At 36.0% G+C, this 11,046-nt stretch overlaps 1 protein-coding gene across 1 annotated transcript in view; it reads right to left on the minus strand.

Annotated features, from left to right (window-relative positions):
• LOC133527241 (adipokinetic hormone/corazonin-related peptide receptor variant I-like) overlaps positions 1-10,320 on the minus strand; it is a 66,764-nt gene extending 56,444 nt beyond the window's left edge. The window contains exons 1-3 of the mRNA XM_061864154.1: positions 9,957-10,320; positions 6,364-6,485; positions 3,875-3,980 (exon numbers count right to left, since the gene is read on the minus strand). Coding sequence (XP_061720138.1) covers positions 3,875-3,980; positions 6,364-6,485; positions 9,957-10,073 — 345 coding nt within the window. The 5' untranslated portion in view covers positions 10,074-10,320. The remainder of the gene's footprint in view (positions 1-3,874; positions 3,981-6,363; positions 6,486-9,956) is intronic.
• Positions 10,321-11,046: the final 726 nt, after the last annotated feature.

The following is an 11,046-nucleotide window of genomic DNA, read 5'->3' on the forward strand; positions in this document are numbered from 1 at the left end:
TAACTGTTCTAACGAACCTATCCTACCTATCTATTGGTTTAATGTGACTACCGTCAAAACATTACACAGGAATTTTACGATTTTGCGATCGGCCGCCGACATATATATAGTTTATATGTATCAATTACTGTTGATGTATCAGTTTATATGTACCTATCAATTTCTAGTGATGTATCAGTTTATATGTATCAATTTCTGTTGATGTATCAAAATCAGCCTTGACGAATCGTAATTAGGTATTACCTATACCTAACCAAAGGTTGGTAGTATAAATATTATACTTAAGGGTATTTAGGTATTTCGATGGAAGGAAGGACGTGAAACTTCGCTACCTTTTGCTAATCAATTTTAATTTGGCTCCATTATTTTTTTCGTTCAGATAAGATATAACGCGAGTAGGTACTCTCTCGTCAGAGCAATGATATTGATTAGAAATAGGGATATTTTCATCTACAAATCTTAGGGTACAACTATATATCCCAATAAATTCAATAAATCCATAAGGATTATAAGAACATGTTCACCTAAACGGCTACGGCTTGAGTATCAAATTTTGTAGGTACTGAGAACAGACAACGGGGGGCCTTGGTGGTACGTGTGTATGTACATAGAGTTATGTATCAAACCGTAAACTGTGACGTCACACAATTTTCAAAGAGCGGTTTGGGCGCGAAAGCTTGTGTCAAAATATATTTTGTTAGTTAAAGCCGTTTTTAGGGTAAAAGTTCAATTTTAGTCTGGTCAATATAGAACGTATTACAAGCATTTCAAAAAATTGGAAACAACCCTATTGCGAAGTTAAGTAGGTTGCTAGTTGTTTTTTTATTTATCCGTTTATTCCTTAGATTAAGGCTCAAAAGGATTCCAGCCACGTTTATTCGTGGAATTTATGAATAAGAATTTTGTAAAATTATTCTTAACGAGATGTCTATACAATACATCTCATCAAGGTTAATTGTTTCATGGAATTTCTTAATCGGCTTATTTGGAAAGTTACAAATTTGTTTTTGGATATATTTCATTGAAATAACTATGAAGTTACCTAAATCTATCTAACTAAACGTAAATTTAAGATTTTTCTAAAGAATTAATTTATTAGTAAAATTGTTTTCGTCTTTTGATGACATTTTGCTAACTCAATAAATGCCTAACGAAGGTTTGCCAGTTACTTAATCACGACCCGCTTCCCCTTCGTTGGTAGGAGCCGCAACAGTCAACATAACCATGTTGACTGTTGCGGCTCCTACCAACGAAGGGGAAGCGGGGACCGTATACCAATAAACCAGTTGGCCCATCTGCCGCGCCCCCCGCCACCTCTAGACGCTTAGTGAACCACTAGGCTCTGAAATACGCGTCATACGCAAATTAATATATATATTATTCTTCTCATACAATAATAATAAATAATAATATGTTGGGGAGTAACGACCCCACGGACCCGAGTACTCCCGAGAGTCGGTCAGGGTCTCCGTCTCCGACGTGTCTACGTCGGTCGGAGTAGACTTCAAGGGGACCCGCAGGACTCTCAGCTCTGGCTTGCCTTCATTGGCCGTCCAGAGAGGAGTCGTTAGAGCTAAGTGCTCCAGGGGTGGAAGTGAAAACTTGCATAAGACGCGAGTTGGCACAGTGGCTGTTATCAGCCACTGGGTAGAAAGCGGCGTACACCTCTCGACACCCCTGAGCCGCTCACACCGGTGTTGCTCCTGGTCGTCTTCACGACGGCATTTTCAGGGACCCATCTAGTGGGCGGCGAGTCACCGCCTGCCTCGATAACTAGTGAAAACATTGTTATGGCAGGTGTCCGGACCTCTTTGCCAATAACCCAGTCTCATTGTCCTCCCAAACTTCAATCCATAGACCGTTATACTGTTCACTTTTACTACAATAGTCCCAATGCCTGCTGCGACCGGTTCATGGGTGTCTATTGTTGGGCCTGTGAACGGATTGCAGCAGGCGTTCTACATGACATTAAAGCTCTCCAAGGGGCCTCTACGTGTTGGATCTATATCCCCACGTAAGCCTATCAAAAGACCGGGATTTGTAGGCCCGTGAAATCCAAGGAAATAATAATAATAATTATAGGACATTATCACACAAATTGACTAAGTCCCACAGCTCTAAGCCACAGACTAAGCTCAATAAGGCTTGTGTTGAGGGTACAACGATATATATAATATATAAATATTTATAAATACTTAAATACATAGAAAACACCCATGAATCGGGAACAAATATCCATGCTCATCACGCAAAAAAATGCCCTTACCAGGATTTGAACCCGGGACCATCAGATTCGTAGGCAGGGTCACTACCCACTAGGCCAAACCGGTCGTCAACAATCTAATCTTAAGTACGAGTACCATTGTGGAACTGGAATAAGAAGGTTAATTAAGTATCAGCGATTTTTTATTTTAATACTCAAGACTCTAAGCTTGAACATTGACAATGGCATGCTAAGTTATGAACGTATAGGTAGTCTACTTAGACGTGTACGATGAAGCGGTCAAAAGTTATTTGAATTTTTGGTAAAACTTAATTGCCGGCCTGTTGGTTATGTGTGTAACCTAAGAAATTGAGTTAAAACATCCCAAAAAAACAGACACGCCTCTTCCTCCTGTCGGCATTATAAAGGCTTTCAACATGGCTTAAACTTGGCTATAAGGGTCTAGCAAGAAACAGCCTATTTATTTAAAAGTGCGTTCATTTTGTGATGTGAAGAGGTGAAGAGCATGAACTTATCTCATACCTATTAAAAACTTTTTTACTGCTGACTGTATCGCACATTTTGTTGAAATTAACACGGTGTTATAAATGAAAATAAAAAAAAAAGCTTTCAAGTACCTACTTATGTGCGCAATGTCAATAAATTTCATTTTCTGAACTGAGCTCAGAATGTAATATATATGTATGTATGTAGAAGATATTTAAGTCGACCGTTTCATTAAGTTCGAAGAAGCTCAGAGCTAACTAAAAAAATATTTTTCTTGGAACTGTCTAATTAAGTCGCGTATATCGATGGCGATGGCCCGAGTTTCAAATACCTGTTATGGTATCTAAATTGAAAGCTGATAGATATGAGGACTAGAGATGCTTTGCTATGTATTTGGGTTTTGTTTAACATTATTTATACTTATAACTTATATTTATTTAACTACTATAACTTTTGTACAAGGAACTTGTTGAGTTATAATTTTCATTTCGAGAACGTAGCCACAATTCTACGAAACCTTTTTAGCTGCATACCGGGAAAATCATGTTGCCGTGTCGGTTACGAGTTTACGACTTACCGATACGAGCGTAGCTTTTAATAGGGAATGAAGTTAATATTCGCGTGATCCAATACATCACCGATATACCTGAACCAATTTATCATTGACTACACTATTAGAATTTATACTTGTTTTAAACAATGTTGTGCTTAGATATAAGATAATATTATTATAAATCAAATGTATTGAACAATTAGTCAACACTAGTTTTCACCCAGGCACTTGGCGAAAACTAGATTTGACTGAAAAATCCCAGGTAAAATTAGTATTCACAAAGGACAAATAGTTTTAGGTGGTCGGGCTCTTAGGTCATCTCGTCGAACGTCAAGTTCAAGTTTACGAAGTTCAACCCAGTTTACCTAATTAAACACCCTTTTGGATGATTGACCTGTTTTTCCTATTGCGACGGATCCGCTATGGAAGAGTTTTCTGCAATGCTTACGCTCGCTCTCCTACAGTTCCAAATAATTTCGTGGGCTTATACATAAATACCCTCTTGGGTAGAATTATGTTAACCTATCACCGAAGTGATTATCAGCTACATAGCCGGTAAATCACTAAGAAAGTTTAATATATCTTAATAAAAAAAAATATAATTGATGTACCTGTGGCAAGCTGCAAAATAAGGCGATGAACCACGCGAAGCACAGCATTGTCTTACTTCGTGACCTGGCGACCGCCAACCGCAATGGATACAGGACTGCAAAAAACCTGCAAGAAACATAAAACTACAAAATTCCAATTTTCAAGGAAACCTAGTAGGTATCAAACCGTTTTGATTGATAAAAACTAATGTCATTACTCTATTATGATACCACTCGGTTACAATAATTGTTCCAGTGGTTTATTATTTACGCTGAATATAAGGCAAGCGACAGTGACTGCTGCTCTTTACCTAACGCACCGTACACCGTATCTCACGCACGTGACGTTAAAGGTCTCAGTGAGATGAAATATGCGCATGTTACGGAAATGATACTACTCGTAATTCCCAGACAATACACGCATCTCCATGAATATTAAACACAACACATCGATCTTCACAGTATTTGCTTTTGGTCCTTCGTACGATAAACATTGAACACCTAAAATGCAGTCCTGCAATTTTCTTAGAGTGTATTTACACTCTAGGTACTAATACTTAAGTATAATAAGGTTGCGGTCGGTTTTAGAGGATAAAGGATGTTTATCCTTTATGTTTATTTTAACATGATTTTCTCACTAGATTATCTACATGACGTATTGAATTAGAATTTTAATGTATTTTTTGCGCAAGGCTAGACAAGAATCTGGGTATAAGAACAACTTGCCTACGTACAAAGATAATTTTGAATTGACAGAGGGTTTAGAATACATATGTTATTGGATTTCCTATCTTTACTATACTTACTTATTGAAAATAAGGACAATGCTAATATCCTATTTATTAACAATATTAAATGTATAAAAATTATCTACAGGTAATCAAAAATTAAAGTGAAACAATAAATTATACCTATTCGAACAAAAAAGATTATTTGAAATTTTAGACCTTGTGCCAAACACTAAGTGGACTGACCTATAAAGGATAAATATATTGAGAATTTGTTAGCCACTTACTATTGGTAGCGGCAGTTACCAGCCTTTATTAGCTAGGCAATAGAGCTCAACGAAAAATATCAAACAAGTGAGAAAAGCAATTTTACTTCGTCTGACGTGGCAAGTACCTACTGCTTTATGAATTGATTGAATTGCCAAAGCTCCAGTACAAATTCGGCTCATTTTCGGCCGTTTAGGACTATTAAGCGCCACTTGCACCATCCCATTAAACCGGGATTAACCAGTTAAACCGTTAACCCTGTGTCAAATTGTACTGATAACCATGGTAACTTAAGGTTTAATCGGTTAACCCCGGGTTAGTTATTGGTGCAAGTGGCCCTAAGTGGCAAAAGCAAGAAGAATCCTTTTCCCGGGAACAATACAATTGACCAGTGAGAAGGAAATAACGAAATAAATGATGATTTTTGTAGGTACCTACTTTCAAGACTCCAATAACTTATTGTGAAGACCTATTGAAATTCTTCAATTAGGATAGGCGCCAGTCGTCGAGTTACGGAAACCTACCCGTGCTACAATACAATACAATACAATAGGGTATTATTTAATTTGGAAATAATTTGTTCCCAAGTCTTTGATATACATATATCTTTGATATATATATATATATATATTATATATATATATATATATATATATATATATATATATATTCAATTTCTTTTAAAATACTACTATCACTTATTTATTGACTGAGCGTTAGCGAAGGACTCCGTTTCAGCTTGGGCAAAAATGTTTTCGTATGTCCCAATGTTCTACATGAATGGTCTACAGTTCGCATTTATCAACCGATTCTTGTAAAATTTTGTGAACAGGTTCCGTAGTTAGATAGGCGTTTCGTTAAAAAAAAAATGAAAATGACGGATTGGTTAAAGGACTTGAGCGCCAGTAGGCACTTAAGCACTTAAGACCATTGAGTTGTCGTGAATTCGCTGTGATAATTACTCAACGAAATAAGTATTTGTTTTACATTGTTTAAGCTTATCGTGAGGTCTAACTGCTCAAAGAACCACTAGTTTAAGTACCTATGTAAATTATACACTATCTACACAGTTAGGTACATAATTTGGTAAGAACAATGAATCTCTCCTAAATCGCTGGCAATTGATTACAATCACTGATTTTCAAGCCATAACATAATATATTTGCGGTAGATACTAATTGTATCTTAATGAACTTTATGTCAGGGATCGGTAACCGGTATTTTATGTATGGGAACGAAAACGGTATTTTTTCGTTCTTTGTTAATTATTTAATTTCTAATTCACACATGAATAATTATTATCGCGTTATTTTTAAGCTACACGAATCTAACCGTCGCTATACAATAGAAGTTATACTCTATTTTTAAACGTTTTGTAATAACATGAAATTTGACATCATTATTCAAGTAACATATCAGACTGGTACTGGTTTTCGTTGATAATGACATAACTTAGAACGATGACAGCGTAACATAGATTGTATTGTGACTCTAGTAGTAGTACCAAAATCTTACCGGTCGAGCGATATACAGACGAGTATGTTCGAGGAGAGGTAAAGGCCGAAGGCCCGCAACACGAGGAAGAACTTGCAAGCCAAGTTGCCTGCCATCCATGCGTTGGTAGTTCGCCACCCGATCTGAAAACAAACATTCATAAATTCATTGAGAAGTCATAACTAGCGAGTTAGTATATTATATTAAACCTACGGCCCGATTCGAAGAATAATTAAGACTCGTTTAAGATCTTGGAAATATCTCTAAAAGATCGGTAACTAAACGACATGTCAAAATTGACGTTCATTTCGATTCCGCTGTGATCCCAATAAGATCTATCTACGATATTTCTAACGTCAAAGTAACATTGGTTGCCCGAATCGAGCTGCTTCTGACAATTATACGACTTACAAACGATATCTAAATGAGAACTTATCTAAACCAGAACTTATCGTTATCGTATCTCATTCTTCGAATCCGTGAAATTATTACAAACTGATTTATCCAGTAGGTATTTTAATCAAAATCTCATGTTACGTATAGGCGGTAAAATGCTCCCCACGCGAGCACTTGCGTTTCAATAAGGCGCGACTACCTACTTTAGGATCTTAAGTCTTAATGTAGAGTTATTTTCTTTGCTCTAGGGTTAAAGCTAAGCCTTATTAATATGTTTTCGACTAACCTTATATTTTTGCCAGGATATACCGTTACATTATGACAAAAGAATACCTATAATTTACTTCGTAAACTCATCATTTTGATTTTACTACTGAAAACTTGTATTTTTTTTAATCATCGTTTCATTTGGCATTGCCAACTGTCAAATAAATAGCTAATAAACCTGCTGCTGGGCGACAAGTAGCATATTATTCATGTTTTTGCCTATTCAGGTGAATTTACATATAAAAAAAAACTGATTGATAGTATAGTTAGAATAGCACAATAGCCGGTGTTTTATTTAAGTTATAGTTCATTGGATGGCACACTGAAAGCTTACAGCAGATGTCGTTTCTGGCGACCGTACTTTGTTTACGTTTTGTGTCATGGGTGTAGTTGCAGTTTTTAAAGATTATCCTTGCTTGTAAACGTAAGATGTGATCATTTATTACTGTACGTGAACTGTAAGCAAAGCTCCGAGATATTAATGTGTAAATTGAAAAAAGGAGAGTATTTTGACACAAAAGTAATCTTTAATTTTATTTGGTTACTCATATATTATTAAGGTCAGGGTGGCCAAATCCGTTAGCGGGGCATTTCCGTCAAACGGCGTTTGCGGCTATTCAAAGAACAGAGGGCCTACCGCGAACCACTTTCGACGTGTTGCCTCTCTGTCGCATTTGAATCTGAAGCACGGTTACAAAGTTAAATAATTAATTTTGATTGATAAGGGCAAAATAGCAGTATGATGGTAATCACGCTCTTCTATTGTTGAGCATTTAGGGTCGCTATGAAATGTCCAATGTACTTATTAAAATATGATTTGAAATTAAAAATATTCTCGCACCCATAATAAAAATGACTTTGACACTGTACTTCGGCCCTTACTCAACAGTGGCGCCAACTGGTGAGCACGAAAACAGTAGCTCATTATTTTAAACTAGACGAATTTTCCCTAGGTTTTGGGAATATGTTTGAAGAGGTTTACTACTCCTGATTATAAAAATAGGCTGGAATTGCCCCAAAAAAAATTATTTGGCAATACAATCTGAAATGAACATTAAATTGAGTACGCTAGAATTTAGTTTCGATTAAGAGTTCAGCGGTATTTGTTCACTTGACATATTATGTTTGTAATACGACAAGATAGATGAAAAATCGTTGGTTGACGGAGTAGCCCCAAACAGTCTGGAAAATCCGTCAACTGACATGTTTAAAAAAAAGAAACATATTTAAATAACCAGCAGTACTAGCAATTAAATACGAGTATATTTATATAGTTAAACAAATGACCAGTCTATTACGGTGAACAGGACAGAACAGGTTTATTAAAAAGTAAATATCCTCTTAGTTATGACCAGCCAAAGTGAACTTATCAAAAAGTATGACGGAAATGCCCTCATTGACCTTATGTATTTTTACAGTGTAGTTTTTGCTTTTAGATTAGAAGTAACTAGAAGTAATGTAAAAAAGACAGTTCGTATGTGTGTCCACCTTCAGACACTACCAGAGAAAGTAGTGATGAGGACGGAGTACAGCATGTGAGGCCAAAAGCCAAGCATAAAATTAATTACTTACTCCTTCATTAACTTTAATCAAAAACAACAACGTTGCTTTGCTCACCTGTGTATTTAATCTTTCTTTAATATTTATCTTCTTCAGGGCTTTATCATTTTCCTTAGTTTTTAATATGCAAAGCTTTTCCCCACCGATTTCTGCATATCGGGTCTTTGGGACATAAGTACCTAAGCTCCTATGTTTCCGCAATTTGATGCACAACATTGAGGTATTTTTGAGAAGAAGGAGATGTTTATAATTTCTTGGAAAAAGTGTATCTGATTTGACAGTTACTATGGTAAAGCAGAGAACTATATCACATTGCTCCACCTAGCATGATAAAATCTGGGGGCACGGCTGTATCCCCGCCAAGTCGCGCAAAGAGGCACGGCCGTACCATACTTTTCTCGAAGATATGGAGGCCATTTTCAATCTCCTGTAATTTTGTGCTGGCTAAAGTTAGAACCCTGAATTTTCAAAGATCTAAGGAATAATATGGCTTACATATTTTCTATGAACTTGTTTAATTTTTTGAATGAGTACATACTCATATGAATGACTTGACAATCGCACACTATTCTCTTATAAGAAAATCTGAAATGCCTCTATTAAGGAAACATTTATCTGAACATTTACTTAGTACAAAATGCTTTTTACTCTTTAAAAGAATATTTTGACCATATGCCGCATATTTATTAAATTAAGTATAGTCAGTCTCAAAAGTAACGTTTCTTCAAACAAAATCTTTTGACACACTGATATATCCGATCCTGAGTTCGAAATATGTTTACCCCAGCATAGTAGATTCCCCTGTAGTATTATTTTATAAGAAAAACATTATTTGATACGTGTAAATTGCTTACTCTTTGTTAAAATATGTAATATCGTTAAACGTGTAATATGACTAAGCACGTGCCATTAAGTGTACTGACCCTTGAATAAAGGCGAACGTAAGGCATATTAATACCACAAGATAGTAATTTACGGTTTATATTACTAACCGATCAATTTATAAATAGGTACGTACTTATACAGTGCGAAATATGAGACGCGGTTATTAATAACAAAACATGACGAAGAATTAAAGGCGAAACATAATAAGCAGCCCGCGTAGCCAACATGCAAATCGTTATTGCTCGGTAGCGAACAAAACGCAACTGTCACTGTCGCATTAATATAGAGGAGTGATAGAGAGAGATGACTATACTACGCTGCGATCAGAAAAGGTGTAGCTATTTTCATCCGGATCAAATTGTAATCGGGAGATGATATAGGTACGTGTGCTATGATGGTTAATACACTCGAAAGCCAAGAGTAATGATGACCGATGTTCACAATATGACCTTTCTCAAATACAGACAAGGAATTTTATTCATTTACTATAACTAACTATGTCTTACCTTGTTACAGTAACGATCAATATGAATGCCGCTCAGCAATATGAAGGATGTCTTATAATAAGTATTGTCACTACGACAAGTTACGAAATGGCACAGAAGTCTAATTGCTTGAAGCATTTCTTATAATGCTTATACAAAACATAACACTGAATTGGCGGATTTTGAATTGTTTGCCAGAGCTTCATTTTAAACCTTTTCTAAGTCAGTGAGTGACAATAGTGACAATTTTTTTTTGGGTTCTTCCTCAATGGAATCGACACCATTCCCCACACACCATCCTTATAATAGTTATTTTATTTGAGCTGATTATGCTACTATTAGTTTTTCTTTTGTTTACGTATTTTAGTCAACTTTGTTTTATGGTTTTCATGATCGAAACCGGATTGAGATTATGAGTTTCATCTTATTATTATGTTTGTCAAATCTGTCATTGGATTTAATTCGTGTAGCTACCGCTGACCTGGCGCTAGTTATGCACGCTTAATGCCGCGCCACGATACGATCCGACCGGACCGGTACAGACTGATACGTTCGTTTCGTCCGTGCAATTTTATTTAAACTAGTAGTGTTAAGTATGTTTGTCATGTTTATTTTATGTTTCTTTCCTTTTTTCTGTTACCTTCCGTGATTATTTCGCACTCGATGGTCTCATCGGAAGATCAGCGCTGGAAGTCGCCAGCAACATGCTGAGATGAGTCCATTTCGTGACACTTTACTCTCACTATGTTCTCTTTTATATCTGTCTATTACTGTTTGTGTGTTTATGAATAAAACAAATTCTATTCTATTCTATTCTACAATACGAGTAGGTATCACCTAAATCGGCAAAATATTTTTTCTACTCGTCGACTGTAATGGTTGAATTAAGATTTCGTATACCAAACTAAAATTACGTACTTTTCCGTATGAGCTCCCAACTCAACAATAATTTTAATTTCGATAACTATACAAAAAATGTACCAATTGAAAAGATTAAAAAGGCACGGGGCGCGGGGCGGAGTCGCGCGATTATGTCTACATTTTTGTCTATTGAGATACTTACCAATTTTCATTCATTATTTAGGTTTTATAGTAAAAAAAAGTATTGTTT

Source organism: Cydia pomonella, chromosome 17, assembly GCF_033807575.1.
Source record: "Cydia pomonella isolate Wapato2018A chromosome 17, ilCydPomo1, whole genome shotgun sequence".
Classification (NCBI taxonomy): Eukaryota; Metazoa; Arthropoda; class Insecta; order Lepidoptera; family Tortricidae; genus Cydia; species Cydia pomonella.